Source organism: Eptatretus burgeri, chromosome 9 (assembly GCF_056783735.1).
Source record: "Eptatretus burgeri isolate ZD-2024b chromosome 9, Ebu_testis_v1, whole genome shotgun sequence".
NCBI classification, from domain to species: Eukaryota; Metazoa; Chordata; class Myxini; order Myxiniformes; family Myxinidae; genus Eptatretus; species Eptatretus burgeri.
Genome location: NC_140969.1, coordinates 20,969,198 through 20,991,050, shown reverse-complemented (window position 1 = coordinate 20,991,050; position 21,853 = coordinate 20,969,198). Strand labels below are relative to the sequence as shown.

Sequence of the window (21,853 nt, the reverse complement as noted above, 5' to 3'; positions counted from 1 at the left end):
CCGCATGTTCTGGAGGTTTCCTGCATGTTCTGGAAGGAGGGTGGGGCGAGAGCAGAGGGGCGGAGCGTGGGTAATAAAAAGGGCACACGGAGCGTTCTCTCTCTCTCTCTCTCTCTCTCTCTCTCTCTCTCTCTCTCTCTCTCTCTCTCTCTCTCTCTCTCTCTCTCTCTCTCTCTCTCTCTCTCTCTCTCTCTCTCTCTCTCTCTCTCTCTCTCTCTCTCTCTCTCTCTCTCTCTCTCTCTCTCTCTCTCTCTCTCTCTCTCTCTCTCTCTCTCTCTCTCTCTCTCTCTCTCTCTCTCTCTCTCTCTCTCTCTCTGGAGTTGCTGTTGTTGTTGCCGCTGCTCGTGCTGAGGAGAATTGCGAGGGGGAGCTGATGCTGCTGCTTTTGCTGGTTGGAAAGAACTCTCTCTGGAGTTGCTGTTTTTGTTGCTGCTGCTCGTGCTGAGGAGAATTGCGAGGGGGAGCTGCTGCTGCTGCTTTTACTGGTTGGAAAGAACTCTCTCTGGAGTTGCTGTTTTTGTTGCTGCTGCTCGTGCTGAGGAGAATCGCGAGGGGGAGCTGCTGCTGCTGCTTGGGAAAGGGGCTATCTATCCACATTTACTTATTGAAATAACTGAGCTATGGGGACCTGAATGTTGAGTGCTCATGGGTTCCAGATTCGTAATAATATCAACCCTTGCCCCTATCACATCTCTCTCTTCGCTCTGAGGAAGCGTTAATGTATGAAATGTCAGCTTATCATTGCTTCCATGGTAGTTAGCACACCTCGATCAACATTTTGTTCATTTCATCCATTGTTCCACCTGTCCACCAAATCATTGCTTGACAATGGTATCTTGGTATGACAATGACATCTGACATTGATATCTGACAATGGTATCTTTTCTGCAGGCCATCGTTGCTTCAAATGGTGTGCTGTCGTCTCGGTTTGAGTACATAAAGAAACTATATATATATATATATATATATATATATATATATATATATATATATATATATATATATATATATATATATATATATATATATATATATATATATATATTTTCACTGAGATGAACCACATAAGATTTAGTAAGATACCATTTTATCTTGCTTTTATGTCATCCACATTACTATGGAGATCAAAATATTGTAAAAAGAGATATTACTCATCGTCATTTTGATTCCAGTACAAAAATAACACCTTATTCTACACTGTTAAAAGCAGTAGTAGTGGGGCAACTGAGCTAAATATAGCATAACAATTGTGCATTTTGTGAGGAAAGCACCAAATTTGGTGCACACGAGTAGCCTATCATATTATGAACAGAATTTGATGTTGGGCCATCTCAAAATTTTTCATATGGCAGTGGAAAATGGCTGCCACAGCCATCAGCGGGTGAATTTGAGATGGCCCAATATCCAAAGCTGTTCATAATATGATAGGCTACGAGTGTGCCAAATTTGGTGCTTTCCTCACAAAATGCACAATTGTTATGCTAAGTTGCCCCACTATAGTAGCAAAATTGTGAATACATGAATATAATTAATTTTATGTCTTCCACACCAGTTATGTTCTTGTGGATGAGGCATTGCCTCGTGGAGGTATGTGCGAGGCGAGGGTATTGCATTTGGGTCAGTTTTTTTTACTTTGCGAAAAAAAAATTTGGACAGCAGAACACCATAAATTCCCATGTATAAAACACACCTGTGTTTCAGGTGCATGGTTGATTTGTCACTGCCCCTCCCCCCAAAAAAGAACAGACCTTTCCATACTCTGTTTTGTCATCTCACAATGCTTGATCCATTTGTTATTTTGGACTGGAGAGAGAGTAAATTGTTATAATTAATACCTTGATTAGGGGGAGTGATTAAGATTTCTCCTGAAGGACAGGACCAATCTTCCTTTCGGGTATGTCTTTGTGATTACTGTAAATGAAGCGCTTTAGGTATTCACGAGACCTTAAGGCCTCGGTGTTTCGACTTCGCTGCGCTGTTTTTAATACTCTTTGGCGCCAAAAATGCGACTATTTTACATGTTTTTTATTGATACAAATATGATGGAAATGAAAATAAATCTCTTGCAGCTGTGACAGATTAATCTTAATTAGATGAGGTGAGTAAAAATGAACACAAACTCAGTCTGTGGTCCTGCACACTGGTAGCACGGCGGCAACTCAAGCTGTGAGTTACTGGGGTTGAGAGCCTGGTGTTGGCTTAGCAGTTAGGGTGGTGGCTTGGGATCCTAGGGTCCTGAGTTCGAGCCCCGTTGGCCACTGAGTTAACACCAGGGGGTTGACTCAGCCTGTCATCCTTCCAAGGTTGGTGAAATAAACACCATGATACTGGTAATAGGGGCACTGCATCAGCGGCATAGCCATGCTCCTAACCAATGATGCAACCAGCAGCAAAAAAGGCTGCACATGATGGGAACTGGGGTTGAAAATACCAACCTTGTTTGCCAATCTTACCTCTTTGCTCTAGCCAATCATGTTTACCTTTTCTCTCCACTTCACCTACAGTCCCTTACTATCATTTTCCTTCCCCTCCCCCACCAAATCCTCCCACTTTCAAATTTAATTATGACAATGGTATCTTTTCTGCAGGCCATCGTTGCTTCAAATGGTGTGCTGACGTCTCGGTTTGAGTACATAAAGAAACTTCGTGATCAGAGGTAAGTATTTCCTCCTTTTCCATCATTCGGGTTCCAAGCCTACAAGGCTGGGTAACCTATTGTTTTTCTTCTGTTTATTATTTTTCTTTTTATTCCGCCGGCAATTTTCGGGGTTTTTTTTTCAATTTAAAATTCATTTTCTCGGCAACCGTTAGTCCGATTGACAAGAAATTTTCACCGTAGTATGGGTCTTTTTAATATAATTTTAAAGTGATAATTATGACGTCATAGGTCACGTGGTATGGGCACCATCCTTGGAAAAACCGCCAAACTTTGGACGTCTTTTTCTGTGGAACCGTTTGCTGGAAAAAATTGAAACATGGCTCATTGTCAAGATCGCCGTGTGGGATATAAATTTTGTTTACCACGCCATCATCGTTGTCTTCATTATGACGTCATAATTTGACGAGTACAACGCTGTTTCGGAAAAATTTGAATTTTTTTTGAGCATCATCTACGCAACAACTTACCAGAGAAAAAAATATTATGACATCATAGGTCAAGTGATTCGGCAGCCATATTGTTTAGAATTTTTTTTTTGTTTTAAATCGTCTTCTCCAGAATGTCTGGACAGATTGAGGGGAAACTTCACACACATGTTTTCCAAGACAAGGTTGTTCAAGTTTGTTAATTACTAATTAATAGGTCGCATGGTTTGGCGGCTATATTGAATTTACCCTAAAACCTTCATAAATCTTCTTCTCCAGAACGGCTGGTCAGATCAAGGGGAAACTTCAGACACATACTCCGTCTGTTTGTCTGTGTACAGGATATCTCAAAAAGTTGTGGACGGATTCGAACGAAACTTGGTGGACAAGTTGGGTGTGTCACATGGACAAACTGATTAGATTTTGGTGAAGATCCAAATCTGGATCTGGATACGAGAATTATTTAATTTTTAAAATGATTCTTCACCATTGAGAGATTGGGCCAAAAACGATATAGTACTGTGTAGCATGATATTCCAAAAAAATGTATTTGGCCCGATATGTTCTCGTGGATCGGGCATTAGGTGGCTGAGGTATGCACTCCACCAAGTGTCCTTCTAGTTATTATTATTATTGTCATTGTGATTAAAGTTAAAAGTCATCTGTCCTTTTAATGTGATTTCGTACACAAACGCGAGGCTCGTTAAAGAACTAGAACACAGAGCAAAGCAGAAAGAACATTGTGGAAAGTGAGGAAACTCAACAATAGCAGGGTAGCGGTACACAACAGAGCGACACTTTTTGGAAGAATGAGCGAGGAGGAAGAATGAGTGCAAGAGGAGGGGAGGAGGACACAAAGTTTGAACTTGCTTAAATACGGCAAAAAAAGGGCTGAAACAGCAATGGAACAAAACCCGAAAATTTGGTGGAGAGGGTAGAAAACAATCTAGAAAGGAAGGCTTGGGCTTGGGGAGGATGAATGAAGATTTTGGATGGGGGATATCTTGGAGGTGAACAACCATCTTGAAGCCCTGGAGGGAAGAATGAGATTGAACTGATTGAGGAAGTTGGTTTCACAGGTGAGAGAGAAAAAGGAACAAATGAGTGTCGGTTCGTAGTAAGTTAGGATTTTGAAAATTTCACAAGTGGATTAATACTGGCAGACCACGTGGTGTACCCTGGAGAAACCTGGGAGGGAGCAGGGAAGGGACAGATAGGACAGGAGGGGAGCAGATTGCAGAAAGGGCAGACGGTATAAGACCAGAAAGGCGGCGGCAGAAGATGGAGAGGCCACTAACTTGTCTGTGAAACGGTAGCAGGCACTGAGTCAGCTTCATTATGAGATTCCAAAGATTTTGAGGTTCTTCAGAGAGCAATTCTCCATATAACTGCTGATGAAGGCCTTGTAAGTTGTTTGATGTTCTCGACAATATCATCATGCATATATTACTCAAATAGTCATCTCTGCAGGATGTTGGTTGAAGATCCGTACAGACCTTAATAAAAGTTACCGATGGTCTTTTTGAACTATATGCCATGTAGAATTACCAAGCAGACACATGTAGGGTAATGGTTCTTTGAAGTCACTCTTCACTTGTTTTACAATTTTGAGTGGTACCTGGAGATATCCATAGAGAGTTTATAGCTTTACTTTTGCAATTATCCAACTACGACGGCATGCTTTTGTTCTTTTTTTTTTTTTTACAGACCTTTACCTCAACATGAGTACAGTACTCAGCAAAGAATGTTCACTGCTTATTCACAGCACTCAAATTGAGGTCACTTATGTGCTGCTTGCTTAAAAAAAGATAACCAAACAAACTGCCAGATAAGCCTCATCATTGTGTCCTTTATTCTTACAATGTTGGCCTCATCCTTCTCTCCCTTGCACGTGTCAAAGTGAAAAATAACCTACACACTAATCAACAGGAGGAAAGCAAACTCTTAAAAAGATGAATACTCTGGGAAGTAAATTTTGATAAGATGAATGACACTTGTATGCCACTCTTTTATTACCTCCACACTTTTTGAAAAAAAAAACAGCTTCGTCTGTCCGTCTGTTCGTCTGTCACGCTGTCTCCTCCTAAACGATTGGGCAGAAATTCACCAAACTTGGAAGTTATCATCATGTGGCACGAAGGTACAAGAGTGGTGTCATTTTGGGTCATGCCCATGAGGGTGGGGTCAAAAGGTCAAAGACTGAAAAATGCAACAATTTAAAATAAAACTTTGTCTATGCAATCAACTTTGGGAGACGCATGAAATATGTAACGATTTTTTGGATTTGATCCCAGGTTCATGCCCCAGAGGATGGGGACTTAGGGTCACAGGGGTAAAAATGGGAAAGAAATCACACCTGTGTCCGAAGGAAGTGAGCGATGCCTTTTGGCATTTCATTCTCGTGATGCTCGGCAGCTAGAGCTCCCCCTTGTGTCAATTCAGCGTCTGCACCACTTTTAAATAAAAATTGACAGACGGAGGGATGGATGGACAGACAGATATACCAAATATGGAAGCAGCCACACCACTTAAAATATTAACTCAAAATTTGATATTGGGTCTTTCCTGGTGGAACTTTTTTTTAGCATCTTTCAACTTTGGTTTAGGTGGGAATCATGGAGATTTGTGATGGTGCACTCTTGACTTCACTGAAGTTGAAATTTTTAATGACAAATGTTATTTTCTCCATTTTTATTTTTGAAAGGCAAAATGGAGATTTTTTCATATCCAAAATATTGAATTCGGACTCCCCACCCAGACAAAGTGTATTCTTAAACTGTATCAATTTGGCTTTGTTTCAAACACATTCATCCAACATCCGCAATGTACATCCCTCCACCCACACCCGCAATACACTTTGGTCGGTTTTTTGTGTTTTTTTTGGTAGATAGCAGATAAAACTGTTATCTTTTGTTGTTTGAGCCTTGACCCTTATAGATAAAAAATAAACACAGCACTTTGTATTCCTTTGCCTGTATATATTTGCCTTTGTTCCAAATGCAGCATCTTTGCAAATATCATTGTGTAAATCGCAGCCGTCCAAACGGAGGGAAATCACTCCAACAGCTATCACCTCATGCTGTGTTTAAGCCCAAAGATGGTCAATGAAAGATTTTCTTCACAGGCCTACTTTGAGGGGGTCGATGCAGTCCCATGAAGCTGTGGGGCTAATCATACACTGTTTATAAAAGAAAGTTGCAACTTGAACCTGATTCTTTATTTTGACAAAGTCGTGGCAGTCATGAGACGCACGCTGTTCCTTAAGAAATAAATAATTAACTTATTAAAGAAGAACATAAAAGATGAAATTCCCACTTCATAAACCACTCCACCTCAAGGCCTTCCACCAATCTCCACATCAAGGCCTTCCACCAATCTCCACCTCAATGCCTTCCACCAATCTCCACATCAAGGCCTTCCCCCAATCTCCATCTCAATGCCTTCCACCAATCTCCACATCAAGGCCTTCCACCAATCTCCACATCAAGGCCTTCCACCAATCTCCACATCAAGGCCTTCCACCAATCTCCACATCGAGGCCTTCCACCAATCTCCACATCGAGGCCTTCCACCAATCTCCACATCGAGGCCTTCCACCAATCTCCACATCGAGGCCTTCCACCAATCTCCACCTTGAGGCCTTCCACCAATCTCCACATTGAGGCCTTCCACCAATCTCCACATTGAGGCCTTCCACCAATCTCCACATTGAGGCCTTCCACCAATCTCCACATTGAGGCCTTCCACCAATCTCCATGTCGAGGCCTTCCACCAATCTCCACCTTGAGGTCTTCCACCAATCTCCACATTGAGGCCTTCCACCAATCTCCACCTTGAGGCCTTCCACCAATCTCCACCCTGAGGCCTTCCACCAATCTCTGCTTTCTGCACTGCCATACAGCTGCTGAGAAGAGTTAATTCTCTCCCTCTTTCTGGTGGCTAGAGGAAAACATAGCTTACCTCCACCACACTGCCTGGGAACTGCCCAGGTGTACAGATCAGAACAAGAGACGAGATACTTTACCAAGCTATTTTAAAAAGCACAATCTCTTGTTTATGTTGTGTGCAACATTTTACCTTGACTCCTTACCTGAAAACAAACACAATATGAAGTTTGAAACTAAACGCAAAGGTGCACGGCATCTCAGGCCTTAATCTAGCTGTTGTCCCTTCCACCACCAAACGTAACAATATCATAGAGCCCAGGAACGATTGAAAAATACATATCCATCACCATAGTTTTGTAACTATCATTGATCAATGTCTCTGGCCATTAAACTCAAGAAAAACATGGAAAAACTAGAACAGCACTTGGTAGAATGCATACCTCCACCAGGCTGAACAATTTATATTTTGTATCTCCACTGATAGGCCAGATCTACATCTGGACCTGAACCAAAATCTAATCAACTTATTCCTGTCACCTACCCAACTCGTCCACCATGATTGTCATGTCATTTAATCCATCCACAAGGGTTTTTGAAATATCGTGCTATATACTGTATCTGGAGAGGGGACAGGAAGTGGAAGGATGCTGACTGAAGAGGGGGACACATAGCAGGGGAAGGGTTGGAAGGTTGTAGGAGATGTGGGGGAGGGAACTGACACAGAGGGGTTTGACACTGTAAAATAACATGAAGGAGATTTGATTGTTGTGCACAGACAACCTCTGCAAACTGGTCTTTGGAGACAACCTGGGCGGACAACCTCTCTCTTTGTTTTCATTAATACTGATTTCCTTTGTTTTATGAAGAGATCCCATCTGTAATTTCCCTTCTCCCTTCTGTGGAATTACCATCCCGTGGTTGTTCTCTTGCACTCTTTCCATCCAGGGCTTCAAGCAGGCAATGCACCGACATCTCATGTCATCCCCCATCCTACCCACAATCCATTTTATCTCCCATTGATCCTTCCTAGCTCAACCCTCCGACTTGCAGGTGGTTGTGTTTCTGCCTCTTCTGTCTCTCCTCTTTTCCTGTTTGTCCATTCCCATGTCCAACTGTTGCTGCACTCTCGTTAAGTTGCCTTTTTACTCTCTTCATCTCGCTCTTCCATGGTCTGAGATTCTGTATACAAATATGAAGCCAAGTGCAGTGACATGGGAGGGGGAGGTGGGGAGTCTAAAAGTCTGCTGTTAAGTAATCCTCTGCATAATGTACTGCTCACAGACACCTGCCTGTGTCAGTTAGGCATGCTTTTTTTCTGGTGCTATCAAGGGAGGTACAAGGCGCCCCCTCCCTTTATATGGGACGGTTTCTCTGTATCCAACTTTAACACAGGGACTGAAAATTTGTTTCTTGGCTTCTACTGGACGAAATTGGCTGCAAATTTCAGAAGTGAATCCTTTGTAAGTTGAGGTAATATGTTCCAAATTTCAGCATCGTCCATTTCTTCATTCTTGAGTTTTTAAAGAAAAACCTCAAATTCACATCGGTGTCTGTCAGTCTGTCCGTCCGTCTGTCCTCCCGAAATGTGTTGGTGCTCGTATCTCAAAGGCTATTCATTGAAACTTGCTGAAATTTGGAATATACATCGGACAATACATTTGATCAATGGCTTTCAAAACGCATTCCACCTAAGTGCCATAGTTTTTTTTGCTTTTTTGATAGATTTTGCTCATTAGCTATTCGCTTGAGTTCTGTTCTTGTGCGGTACAAGTATGCAATGTCGGTGTTGTTAGAAGCAGAGACTCCTACAGCAATCGAGGGAAGCACGAACCACCCCTCCCTTTATCTGGAACTGTTTCTCTGAATGCAACTTTAACACAGGGACTGAAAATTCTGATGGGGGTGGGGGGGGTCACCCCCCCCCCAAAATCGGTATTTACTTTACTTTCTTCTCCAAAACCACACACCCAATTTTGATGAAACTTAACCACAACCTTCATCACCCATGATATTATTGGGGAAAATGCCAGGGGTATAGAAAAGGCATCTTTATATGGTATGTGCCAAAAAAAGGGACATTGCATAGAAAAGTTCATATATAAAGGGACACCCCACATACATCGGTTAAAATACGTCAGTGCGGAGTTTTTTTGTGTACCTTGAAAACGAAAACACATAAGATAATGTGCATGTGTGTGATTAATTTGATTAAAAAACTGGCACCCCTTTGCATGAACTTTTCTCGAACATTACGTGGTTTCTCCTGAGACCACAAGGGTAGCACAGCACGCACATGACATTTTTTTTTAACTTGCCTTATTTTTTATCGTCTGGCATTTTCCACAAGCCATGGAATGTCCCTCTTTTTCTAATGTTTTCCACATGACACATACCATATAAAGGGGCATTGTCTATGCCCCTGGCATTTTCCACAAGCCATGGAATGTCCCTTTTTTTCTAATGTTTGCCACATGACACATACCATATAAAGGGGCATTTTCTATGCTCCTGGCATTTCCCACAAGCCATGGAATGTCCCTTTTTTCTAATGTTTGCCACATGATGCATACCATATGAAGGGGCATTTTCTATGCCCCTGGCATTTTTCTCAAGAAGAACTATATTATGCTTCAGACCGGTGTAATTGTACAGTGATGTGTCACGTGATTTGAAGTGTACTTTGTCTCTTGGCATAACTTGATACAGCAGTTGGCAACGTGCTCGGTTATAAAAATTGCACTCTTCTGTATCCTCTTTACGTGCTGTTATGATCGAAGCTTTTCAAATGAGTATTCGCTTTAAGAGTGTTCTTTCGGTATGTTTCTGATGTCAATGTGCAGGGAGTGGAGGAAAGTGACCGAAATGACAAGTGGGCGGCGTGTTTTGATACTTGGCTCTGGTTATGTATCCACACCTGTTGTCGACTTTCTTAGTCAACAACTGGATACAAGCATCACAGTTGGTATGAACATTAGAATAAATGCCTCACACATCCCATTTTCCCACCTTTCTTGCTGATTTGCATTCAGATAAACTTTCTCACATTGGAGTGGGTGCAGTGTCCTCGTGGTAAGGACACTTGATTGATGACATGTATGTTGGGGGTACAAATCCAGCTGAGGAAAGCAAGAGCAAAAGGCTACTTGCATGACCTTGGATACAATTCTTCTTATTATCGCTCATTTAGGAATGGATATTTATTGAAAGAAACTTTTACAATGATCCATTAAATGAGTTGGTCTCAGTGTTTGCCTCCAAAGCTTATGTCTACCCAACCCATCCTTCGCTGTCTCCACCTTACCCCCTTTTACAAACTGCCTCATCTACACTGTGACTTTTTTATCCAAGAAGATAAAAGTTCTTCTCTGCCATGGTGACTGGCCCAAATGGCATCGGTGCCCATGTTATCACAGCCTTCTCTGTGGCTCTTGTCTGTCCTCTGGCTTGCTTTTTAAAACCTCTTCACATCATCTTAGACACAACCTCGCATCAGCTTGGAAGACTGCCATTAGGACTCCAATGCACAAAAAGAGTACAAAAACAGATCTTGTCATTTAACTGACATTTGCTGGTTTTCGATCATCAGCAACATCCTGGAATACAATAATGCCGCTGATGTCAAGTATTTCCTCTTCAAACAGCCTGACCTCTGAGCATTGCTTTGGATTCCCTCCTAAACACTCATCTCTGGATATGCTACCACTCTTTCTCAACAATGTATGGGGCCCTGAATCTCAAGTGAGAGCTCAGGACCATCTCCCTGGTCACACATTTCTCAGGCATTTGACAGTCTGGCACCATGCTAAGCTTGCCAAGCTTCCTGCCTGTGGTATACAGGCTGTCTTCGTACCTGATTTTCTGACTTCCTCCATTCGTGCAGAGTCAACGAGTTGGTATCAGGGGACCTCTCTCATCTCCTCCCCCAATGGAGGTTGGAATCCCTCAAAGCAATGTCTTGGCAACAGTCTTCTTCGTAGTTTACATACATGACCTCACTGATGTTTTGAACAATGCTCTTCATCTTCTTTCCTTCACAGTGTGTTTACCATACTACATGACACTGACAGCCAGATAGCTGCTCTATCACTCTGTCAATCTGGATCAATTAGAAGTTAGTCTAAAACATTGAAGTCTTTCAATCCTTGAAAATCTCACCAATCTGTTTCCATGGTCAGCCATTTGAAGAGGTTCATTCTCTTGAACATCAGTTTCACCATCAGTTCCACCTGTCCTGAGCTGACCATATAGCAAAGGTGGTCTGCAATGTCAGTCATAGTGAAGGCATCCTTCAATGTTCCAAGTAATTCCTTGAAAAATATGAACGTCACACAGCCAACAAGACCTTTGACCCGAGCTCAATTGAATACACTTCTGGGATGGTGCCCCAGAATCGCATCTTTCGGGATTCTGTGGAATCTTTGCCATCTGATGTGATGAGGCCAATGCACAAAGCCTGTTGCTCACATCATGGACAAGTCACTGGTGTTTTTCTTGCAGCTTCTCCTCTGGTCTGGCTTCTTTTACTCCCTCAGCCCACTGGCCCTCCATAGCTCCTGCAGGATGCATGCATTCTTCCAATAACCCCCATCTGGTTAAATTCTCAAAATCCAGGCTTACTACCGACCTCCACTCCTTTGTTCTCTGTTCTCCTGCTTATGGAATGGCTTTCCAGAGACTGTGGAATTGCTCTGTTCCCAACAGGAATTCAAGCAAGCGGTACACAACCATCTCCTGTCCATTCCTAAGCGCAATATTTTCTGCCCGAAGCAATCTACTTGATGTAATATTTATTACTGGCAAGCTACTCTTTCTTCCTCTTTTTATTATTTTCCTGGTCGTTTATTCCCTTGAATGTCATGTCAAACTGTGGCCCTACTGACCAATGTCAGTGCAATACCTTTTTTCTCTCTGTCATGTGACCTCACTCTTCCATGAGCCTCAATTTTTGTATAAAACTGGAAAGTAGAATCTGATGTGAATGCATCAATGGACACGCCTCCACCCACATTAGATGTCAACCCACTGTTACGTTTGATCTCAATTAAAGGTCAGGAGAGAGGAGAAAGTGGAGAGAGAGGAGAAAGAGGAAACATCAGATGCTTCTAACTTGAATTATGATCTGCAAAATGATTTTTAAAGGCCACATGACCATTGACCTTTTGACTTTTCAATCTAAAATTGAATGTTCAAAGGACGCATGACCTTTGACATGCTCAATACTACTATTCCTTTCAATACTTCAAGTTGGCAGTACACTACCACCTCAGCTCATCTTCAATCATCTTCCATTATCCCCCTTCCTCCCCACTAACCACAACAACACTGACTCATCGTACTCGACCACTATTGTGACGGAACCAGTCTTGACCCCATCAGCTGATTTGGGATGTCCGTTTCTCGATTCTGCCAGAGTAAAGCTCCAAAGATGGCTGAAGTGTGGAGGCATTGTGATGCAAAGGGTGTGGTTACTTTCATGTTAGAGACATAAGAATGTAGCAGCATCTCTGCTGTGGCATAAAATAAAGGATGTGCCTCCTCAACAGTCCTTTCCTTTTTGACAGTTTTCCCCTAATGAGCCTAATATATCCTTCTTGCTGAAAATACAGAAGACTATGGTTAACTTTTTTTCTGGAATGGGAAGCATTGGCTGTGTCCAGAGATTTTTGAATTTTTTCCTTGAAGGAGGGTGGTCAAGTCCTGGTGGATGGCCGATGCAGAACAATGGCCTTCGGTGATGGTTCAGTTTGGTGGCTCCTCTATGGTGCATCCACCTTTGTCTGGAAATCGACGGTAATTCTTTTTTTGTCAAGCTGGAAGATTATCTATTCATATGGTTTGGTTTTAATGGATCTCCAATGCATCATGGAATAATTGTTGCTGCGTCTGCCTTTCCACGATGGTGTTTTAAATGCTTGACGTGTTTTCATGGTTGATGGAGATTATTCTTCTGATAATAAAGAACATTTTCAAATGAACTTCTTTCTTGTAATGCATTATTTAAGGAAACTAGAACAGCACTTGGTAGAGAGCGCTTACTTCCACCAGGCAGAATAGTTTACGTCCCCCCCCCCATTGATTGGTCAGATCTGCATCCGGACCAAAACCAAAATTGAATTGGCTTGTTCTTGTCACCTTCCAAACTCGTCCACCAAGTTTTGTCGTAACCCGTGTCTAACCTTTTGAGACATTGTCCTATATATTGTTTTATGTCTGGTGTTGGCTTGATGGTTATGGTGGCAGGCTTGCGATCCTAGGGTCCTGAGTTCAAATCCTGCTTGGGTGTTGAATTAATACCAGGTGGGGTTGACGCAGCCTGTCATCCTTCTGTGGTTGGCAAAATGAGTACCAGCTTGCTGGAATGATTGAGCCATTCGAGTATCCTGTGCTGGAGTGGTGACCTGTCCAGGATTGTGCCAATAGCGCAGGAAATTGCTTTGGCAGCACTGATGCTCTGTACAGAGTATGGTCCCAATGGAATGGTTGAGTTCTTCAGCACTGACAGCCAAAGTCAGGATGTGATCCAGCCGTTTAGTATTGAAATTATTACGTGGTGTACTCACTGTATGTCACAGAGTTAACTTACATTGGGAGCAAATTTGTTGCGTGATCTTTGGTCCAATTGCCCATGAACCCAGCATGTCTTTTCGGAATTGGATATTAACTGCATTGGTGATGGTTTCTGGTTTGGTTTTTAAATATTTCCCAAGATCAAATTTGGAGCTTCTTCATCAGTTGATTTGGAAAGACCAATGCAAGTTTTTCAAACGTGCATTGAAATTATTTCATACCCTTTTGAAATGTGGTGAGCTAGTAAGTGGCACGCTTGCTTGCCTTCAGAATCCCCCCTCGAACCCAACTGGAATACTTTTCATCATAAGCTAATTCCTAAGAAAAATGCTGATTTGTCTTGGAGATTGGGACACTGGGTGCTACCCACCAATCGGATTTGCATCGTATATTGTCCTCCTCAATTTCCAACCAGTTTGCTTTCTGTGAAGCCCTCGAGACCTTGTCACGCGCTTTTGTTTAATGTACATGTACGCTTGATTCCTTTATTTTGAGTACTTTGGCAATGGTGTGTTGAGCTTTCCCAAAGGTTTACTCTAAAAGTGTTTGTTTTTGGTTTTGATTTTATTGCATTAGCGAAGAAATGTGTACACAGTATTGAACTAGGAAAATATAACTTGGAAATCCTTTGGTGAGTAGAGACAACGTCTGCGCCATGTTTAACCAATTGGTATTTGGTCGTATCAAAATGGAATTTTGTTTTTAGAATTGTTTTGCGAGCATGTGAGCAGTCAAAAATGCATCATGTACTATTACAGGTGGTGCTTTAGTGCTGATTGATTAATGACTTCCTGTGATTTTAAAAGCCTTCTTTACCCTTTCCTTTCATCGTTTATTGCCTTGTTCTTGTAGAAATTTTATTGGACGTAACTTGTTAATTCTTCTTCGTTTGTTTGCAGCAGAAGGCCGCTCGGTTGCATCATCGGCTGAGGGTGCGGGTGTGCCGCTGATACAGTGCCTCTGCTGGCCGAGGCAGTAACTTGTAATTTGTTCATGGTGCCAGCAATTGTTCACCTACTCTTCGTGAAAGACACTGTGGGATCTTTAACATCCACCAGCTAATGCCGGCAGATGGGATTCCCATGTAACGTCCATCTGAGAGACGGCACACACGTTTATGAATCACCCTGCCTGTGAAACACCGGGATGACAGTTTATAGCTGGGTCGGGATGCAAACCCAGACTAGACAGATTAGAGGCAAGTGTGCATACCTCTATGCCGTCCTGTCAGCCGAACTTGTTAATAAATAGAGGAAGCAATCAGTTTCTTTCTCTTTTTCTCTCTTTTCTCTTTCTCAAAAATTAGTTGCAGTTGGGAAGAGCGATATTCAAAAATATTGCCACCACCAACTAGTTGAACTGCCCAAGCAAGGCTCAGGTCCGATCTTTCAACCAATCGACATGGATTTATCATCAGTCTTGCCCTATACCTATAATTAGATGGACACTTATTCGCAAAAGGTCATCGGCATGCCAGAGTGAATGTAGAATTGTGTCCTCAGTCAACCAAAATTGTTGAACTTAGTGTTGTTGGTAGAATAATATGGAGACGTCTGTTGTTGTTCGGCAGCTTCTCAAGTACCAGAAGAACTTGCAAGGTTAACTAAAGACTTCCCCAACACTACGGTTGTCCATTTAGATGCAGAGAATGAAATTGAAAAGTTGGAAAAGCTCATCAAGAAATATCATATTGTCATCAGGTATGATGAGGGAGGGTCTTCAATGTGACTTACACAATGAGTATTGTCTGGTTGAATGCAAAGACACTTCAAATGTTGGACAGTGAGAAGAGCTGATTTGGTCTGATCATTGAACATGTGTGACAGTAATTGTGATTATGGTATTGGTTTTCACTATATTGGGGAATTATGAAACATACCTAATTTTAATACAATATATACAGACTTGGAGATGCTGGAGCAGGGAGGGGCGGTGGGTGGTATCCCTTAATGTAATGTATTGTTACGTTTGAGGGGGGGTATGCATTCAAAGGGTAATTAGGATGTTTAATTAGGTATGCCATGCTGTTCGAGGTTACCAGGATCTCGATGTAATAAGTAGCAATTCAGTGGTGATAAGTTGTCTAGTAAATGTTCATTTCTTCAAGGGGGAAATGATAATTGTCATGTAATTAGATAGGGACACGGGATAGGGTAAGGGTGTCTGCGTAAACCCCTTTTCGTAGTCCCTGGAGGCTGGCCGTGACGTCACAGGACAGGGCTGCGGATGGCTCTGCCCCGTGATCACGATTGGCGGAAGGCGATGGCGGTGGGCCAATAAAACGGCTCGATTGGAAGTGACGAGGACAGGTGGATAAAAAGGTTCTGTTTGGGGTCGAAAAGGAAGAGGAAGAAGATCGGGACAAAAAGATCGTGTTTTTTTTGGTGTGGAGGCTGTTGCGCCGGGAAGCGTACTTGTTGTGCTGATTCGATCGTGTTCTTCATCGTGTCTTGGAGCCTTGCTGAGCCTCGTGCCTCACCTTGGTTGGCTCTGGGGTTCTGCGGACTCGGAGTACGGGGTCGAACGGCGGGCGGACCTGCCTCCCTCTCCTGCTCGCAATTTGGCGCCAGAACTGGTTCCCTGGCGGCTGTGAGCGGACTTGGGCCAAGACCAGGAGGTCGACAGCACCACGGTTTCTCCTGCCCCCCCTGACGAGAGCAAGGCCAGCTCATCCGACGCTGATCCAGGGACAGTTGCGTCCACACCACGGTCCAGCCTGACCACCAGAAGGAGCTACGGTGTGTGTGTGTGTGTGTGTGTGTGTGTGTGTGTGTGTGTGTGTGTGTGTGTGTGTGTGTGTGTGTGTGTGTGTGTGTGTGTGTGTGTGTGTGTGTGTGTGTGTGTGTGCTTGGAGCCTTAGAGGGTTTGAGATCTGTATATTCATTGGAATTGTCTGTGTTTTCCCCACGCCCGATCCCACACCATCCCGTCGAATCGCCCCGGATCCCTCTTCTTGCCGAGTCTTGTTATTTCTGGTTAATAATAAAAACAAATAAACATCATCAACTCGGTGGAAAGCGACTCGTGCCACCTTCCTCGTCCTGTTTGCGGTAGAGCGATTAGAACTGCCATGTTTGGGTTACAAATAAATAAACCGCCTCCATCGTTTCGGCTCATTCTACGTTGGCGGGACTGTTCAAGTCCCGTGGACGTCACATTGGTGTCAGAAGTGGGATGTTCGAACCCCTCTAAATTATATTTGGTATCGGGAGAATATACCAAGATTAAAATCTCGCCACGAATTGGAATATAAAATTACTACAGAAAAGCGCGGGAAAATTTTGGCGGGATTTTTCAAATTAAAATTAATTGGCGGCAAACGGGACTTCTGCACCATGGCGGATGTGCAGATGTTTGAGGAGGAAGGCTACGTGTCTGGCAGCGAGTCGGGGGAAGAAGGGAGAGACGGGGGTAGGGTTGGAACCTCCCCCATTCCGAGCGTGGACCGTGCTTCATCGCCCGTAACGGAGCCGGCAGTGCCGGAAACCGGCGCGATGTCGATCCAGACAATGTTGGAACGTTTAATAGGGGACATGACGGTACAAATGGCAAATCAATTCGTGACACAGAGGGCAGAAATGACGGCACAGAGGGCAGAAATGACGGCACAAATGGAAAATCAATTCGTGACACAGAGGGCAGAAATGACGGCACAAATGGCAAAAATGACGGCACAGGGGGCAGAAATTGTTGGGCAGACCTTGTCAGGTCAGGTTCGATCTGTGACCTGCTTACAGGTACCATGTAAACCTGTACTAACCTGTTCCATGGTCGGGTTGTCGGCGACTAAACCGTCTCCCCCACCAGGTTTTCTGGTGAGGAGGGTGTTTGGATATGGACACCCAGCAGGATTAAAAACAAAACCTGTCAAAGGGCGGAGGAGCTACATGTGAGCCAACGGCCATCCATATCTAGTGCACAAATGTGTCTGCGGACGTCCTCCTGCAGTTGGGTCACTTCTTATTAGGAGGTTGGTGGCAGGATTTGCACTCCGGCCACCGTAAAACCCTTCATTCCGCAAAACGCAAAAACGCAAAAAAATCTGAAAACCCACTCCGTGGAATTACCTCCTGTGCAGCTTCCCTTCGCAGGGCAGCTCACCGGATGACGGGATTGGGGCAAAGCCTTCGGGACCCCCAATCTTTGATAGGAGGGAAACCACGGGGTAACATCCCTGGGTCAGATTGTGGGAGAGTGTGTTGGAGTGGTGCTGAGGTGTCGTCCACCAGACGGCGGTCTCCTTGGGTTAACCTGAGGCGGTCCCTTCGGGTGGGTGCCTGTAATGTCCTATCCCTAAGAGAGGATGATCACCTGTCTCTGTTATCATCTGAGCTCAAGCGTTTGGACATCGGGATTGCAGCTCTCTCTGAGGTTCGGAGACCGGATTGCGGCGAGATAATGGTGGGTGGCTACACCTACTATTGGTCTGGTCGCTCTGATGGTTACCATACCCAAGGAGTTGCTGTAGCTGTGTCCAATAAGCTGACGCCAATAATAATTGAGGTAACACCGGTCAACGAGCGTATTATGAGATTAAGTATTCGTCACTCCTTAGGTGTCATTTCCCTGGTCTCTGTTTATGCTCCGACTGAGGCGAGTGATCTCACCGTGAAGGATGCATTCTACGCCACACTCGAGTCTGTGGTTGATCAGTGCCCCAGACGAGATACACTTCTAGTCTTGGAGGATTTCAATGCATCGACTGGAACTGATAGGGATGGTTATGAGGTGTGTGTTGGTCCCCATGGGTCAGGAACTATGAACCAGAATAGCACTAAGTTCCTTGACTTTGCAAGAAGTCATGGACTTAGGGTGGCTGGTTCATGGTTTCAGCGCCCACAAGCTCATCGCTGGACTTGGTATTCCAACGCTGGCGGTGTGGCAAAGGAGATTGACCATGTCCTCATTGACGGTTGTTGGAGGATGATCCAGAACTGCAGGGTCTACTGGAGTGCTCAGTTCCTCAATACTGACCACAGGCTTGTTGTAGCAACTCTAAAGCTGCACCTTAAATCCTGGAGAATGGTACCATCCCAGCCGAGGCTGGATGTTGCCAAGCTCAGGGATGAGAGAGTAGCTGAGGAGTTTGCGAACAGGCTGAGTGGACACTTGGGGGGTCTGGGTGATTTGGGGGGCCCTGAAGAGTTGTGGAGCGCCTTCAAGACCACCGTCCTAGATGTTGCCGGTGGATGCCTTGGAGCTCACCGCAGGGCAAAGAAGAATTTTGTCTCTCAAGGGACACTGGATACCATTGACCAGAGTCGCAGGGCCAGGCTGAATGGCAGAGCTGAGCTGTTCAGGGAGCTGAGGCGTAAAACTGTACGTGCACTGAGGGTGGACAAGGAGGCCTATGTGCGAGGAATCTGTGAGGGGGTAGAGCATCACCTGTGGACAGGTGATTCTCGTCCCGCTTACAGGGGAATTCGCGCATTACGTTCATCCAAGCCCATCCCTCGGAGCACTACAGTTCGAGCAGAGAGTGGTAGGCTCTTGACAGAGGACTCTGAAGTGAAGGCCCGCTGGGCCGGTCACTTTGAGCGGTTGTACCAGGCTGATCCCCCAACTGTCGAGTTGGATGTCAAGGGTGTTACAATCCCTGTTGCTGACCCTCGAATCAACTGTGGTCCACCTACGCTTGTGGAAACACGGGCTGCGGTGAACCAGTTGAAACGGAGCAAAGCTCCAGGGATCTGTGGCATCCATGCCGATCTTCTCAAGGCTGGTGGAAATGCTGCACTCGTGTCGTTGCATGCAGTTTTGTGCTCTGCCTGGAACACAGGCATCATCCCAACTGACTGGAAGAGGGGCCTTGTTGTCCCTCTCTGGAAAGGGAAGGGTGATCGCCAAGACTGCAACAACTACCGAGGGGTGACGCTGCTCTCAGTGCCGGGCAAGGTCTTTGCTCGGATAATTCTCGATAGGGTTCGCCACCATCTGCTTGAGCACCAGCGTCCAGAGCAGTCAGGCTTTACACCAAAGAGGTCAACGATTGACCGTATCCTTGCACTTCGTGTCCTCACCGAACGCAGGCGAGAGTTTCGGCAGGGGCTGCTTGCAGCCTATGTTGATCTCTGTAAAGCGTTCGATTCAGTGAATCGGGATGTCCTCTGGAGGATTCTTGGTCTTCGTGGGGTGCCACCAAAACTGATCGATCTGATGTCTGAACTCTACTCTGGTACTGAGAGTGCTGTGAAGTGTGGTGGTACCATCTCTGACTTATTTCCAGTTGTTACTGGAGTTCGTCAGGGATGTGTACTTGCCCCCACACTTTTCAGCACTTGTATGGACTGGATTCTAGGGAGGATGTCGGAGAGATCAAGTTGCGGTGCGTCATTTGGGAATGTCAAGATCTCGGACCTTGACTTTGCAGATGATGCAGTCATCTTTGCGGAGACTTTAGACATCCTCTTGGGGGCCCTCAAGGTGCTGAATGAAGAGTCGGAGCCGTTGGGATTACGGGTTTCTTGGGTCAAAACTAAGATCCAGGCTTTCGGTGACATCTTGGATGCTGCTGTCCTGTCTGTGTCTGTTTGTGGTGAGGATGTTGAGGTCGTGGAGAGATTCACTTACCTTGGCAGTGATATTCATGTCTCTGCTGGCTGCGAGTCAGAGGTCAATAGACATCTGGGTCGGGCCTGGGGAGTCATAGATTCACTGGATCATGGGGTGTGGCGCTGCCCGTACCTGTGCCGGAGGACGAAAGTCCAAGTCTTCAGGTCCTTGGTACTTCCAGTCTTGCTCTATGGGTGCGAGACTTGGACTCTGACCAAGGATCTGAGATGGAGACTTAATTCCTTTGGTACCAGGTCTCTTCGGAGAATCCTTGGCTATCGCTGGTCGGATTTTGTGTCCAACGAGCGGTTGCTGAGAGAGACTCGGATGAGATTAGTTACCTGCATAGTCCGTGAGCGTCAGTTGCGGCTGTATGGACATGTGGCTCGTTTTCCTGACTCTGATCCTGCTCACCAGATTCTCTCAGCGAGGGAGTCTCATGAGTGGAGGAGGCCAGTGGGTCGACCACGTGCCTCATGGTTGCAACAGGTTGACCATCATCTCAAGGAGATGGTGATGGGCCTGGCATCTGCCTGGGGGATGGCCAGACGGAGGCCCCTGGAGTACGGTGGAAAGTGGACGCAGCGACGTGCTGTTCTGGCACATGCTCCCATACCTGACCCTGACCTGGGGCAGAAATGACAGATCAATTTGGGGTAATGGGGGTACAGTTGGGTGCACGGGTTGATTTAATGAGGGATGAATTGGGGGAAAAGATGGAGAAAATGAAAACTGAGATGCAGGAGTGTGTGGATGTTAAATTGGGAGAAATACAAAGCAAATTCGAGGATAGATTGGAGGAAACAAAGGTAGAAATTACATTGGAGGGGGAAAATATACGAAAAAATTGGTAGATAAAATTGATGCAACGAACATTCGGGTTGATAATGTGGATGAAAGCCTGGAACGTCATCGTGCCTGTGTGGATGCTCGTATGCAGCTGCAGGTTGAAGAGTGGGGAGAGCTGAGGAAGCAAGGGATGAATTTGGCGGAGGAGGTAAAAGGATTGGAGGCTCGTTTGGACGAACAAGATAAAATTATGAGCCAAGATGAAGTCTTGGATAAAGGCCTGGTAGAGCCGTCTTTTGTAAGTAGAGTGTCCAGGTTGGTTGAGGAGCAGCTACAAACTCGCGACGGAGCCTTGGAGGAGGTTGTGCGGGCCCAGAAGATCCTGCGGGAAGAGGTGAATCGGTCCATTCAACGTTTGGAACAGGAGGCAAAATTGACCCATGAGACCCTCACCACAAAACATCTTTGGCCACAGTGGGTTCCGAAATTGGATACGCAGCCACAAGGGTGTTTGATCCCTGGGCTGGATTCGGACAAGGGAGAAACTGGGAAGCGGGCCACCGTAAAAGTGATCCCACTGGTAAATTTCGACGGGTCAGGGAGCGTTGAAGCTTTTCTGACGCAATTTGAGTGCATTTCCTGACTAAACGGGTGGAATGAGCAGGAACGTACAGAGAATTTGGTGGCAACGTTGTGGGGACCAGCCGCAGATGTGTTAAACGTGATCGCGGAGGGGATGTTGACCAGCTCCCACATTTGCGAGGCGTTGAGCCGTCGGTTTGGGTTCGCGGCAAACTGTGATCTGGTGCGGGCCCAGCTCCAGCACCGCAGATTAAAATTGGGTGAGACAGTGCAGGAGCTGGCACAGGACATTTACCAATCAGTCAGGATCGTGTATCGGGACCTTACAGTGGAGGCATGGGACAGACTGGCACTAGAGAAATTTTTAGCTGCTCTTCCTGACCCTGAGGTCC

General features: G+C 45.0%; 1 protein-coding gene and 1 long non-coding RNA gene across 8 annotated transcripts in view; both read left to right on the top strand.

The window, feature by feature from the left end:
* AASS (aminoadipate-semialdehyde synthase) overlaps positions 1-21,853 on the top strand; it is a 162,699-nt gene that overhangs the window by 100,845 nt on the left and 40,001 nt on the right. For all 7 annotated transcript variants that reach the window (XR_015061478.1, XR_015061477.1, XM_085894301.1 and 4 more), the window contains 3 exons: positions 2,589-2,656; positions 9,812-9,933; positions 15,109-15,238. Coding sequence is in view for 5 of the 7 variants with exons in the window: in XM_085894301.1 (XP_085750427.1) it covers positions 2,589-2,656; positions 9,812-9,933; positions 15,109-15,238 (320 nt within the window). In the remaining 2 variants the exon portion in view is untranslated. The remainder of the gene's footprint in view (positions 1-2,588; positions 2,657-9,811; positions 9,934-15,108; positions 15,239-21,853) is intronic.
* On the top strand, positions 9,940-14,802 carry LOC147019672 (uncharacterized). The gene is made up of 2 exons (XR_015061479.1): positions 9,940-12,761; positions 14,438-14,802. It is a non-coding gene; the product is annotated as an uncharacterized LOC147019672 (long non-coding RNA).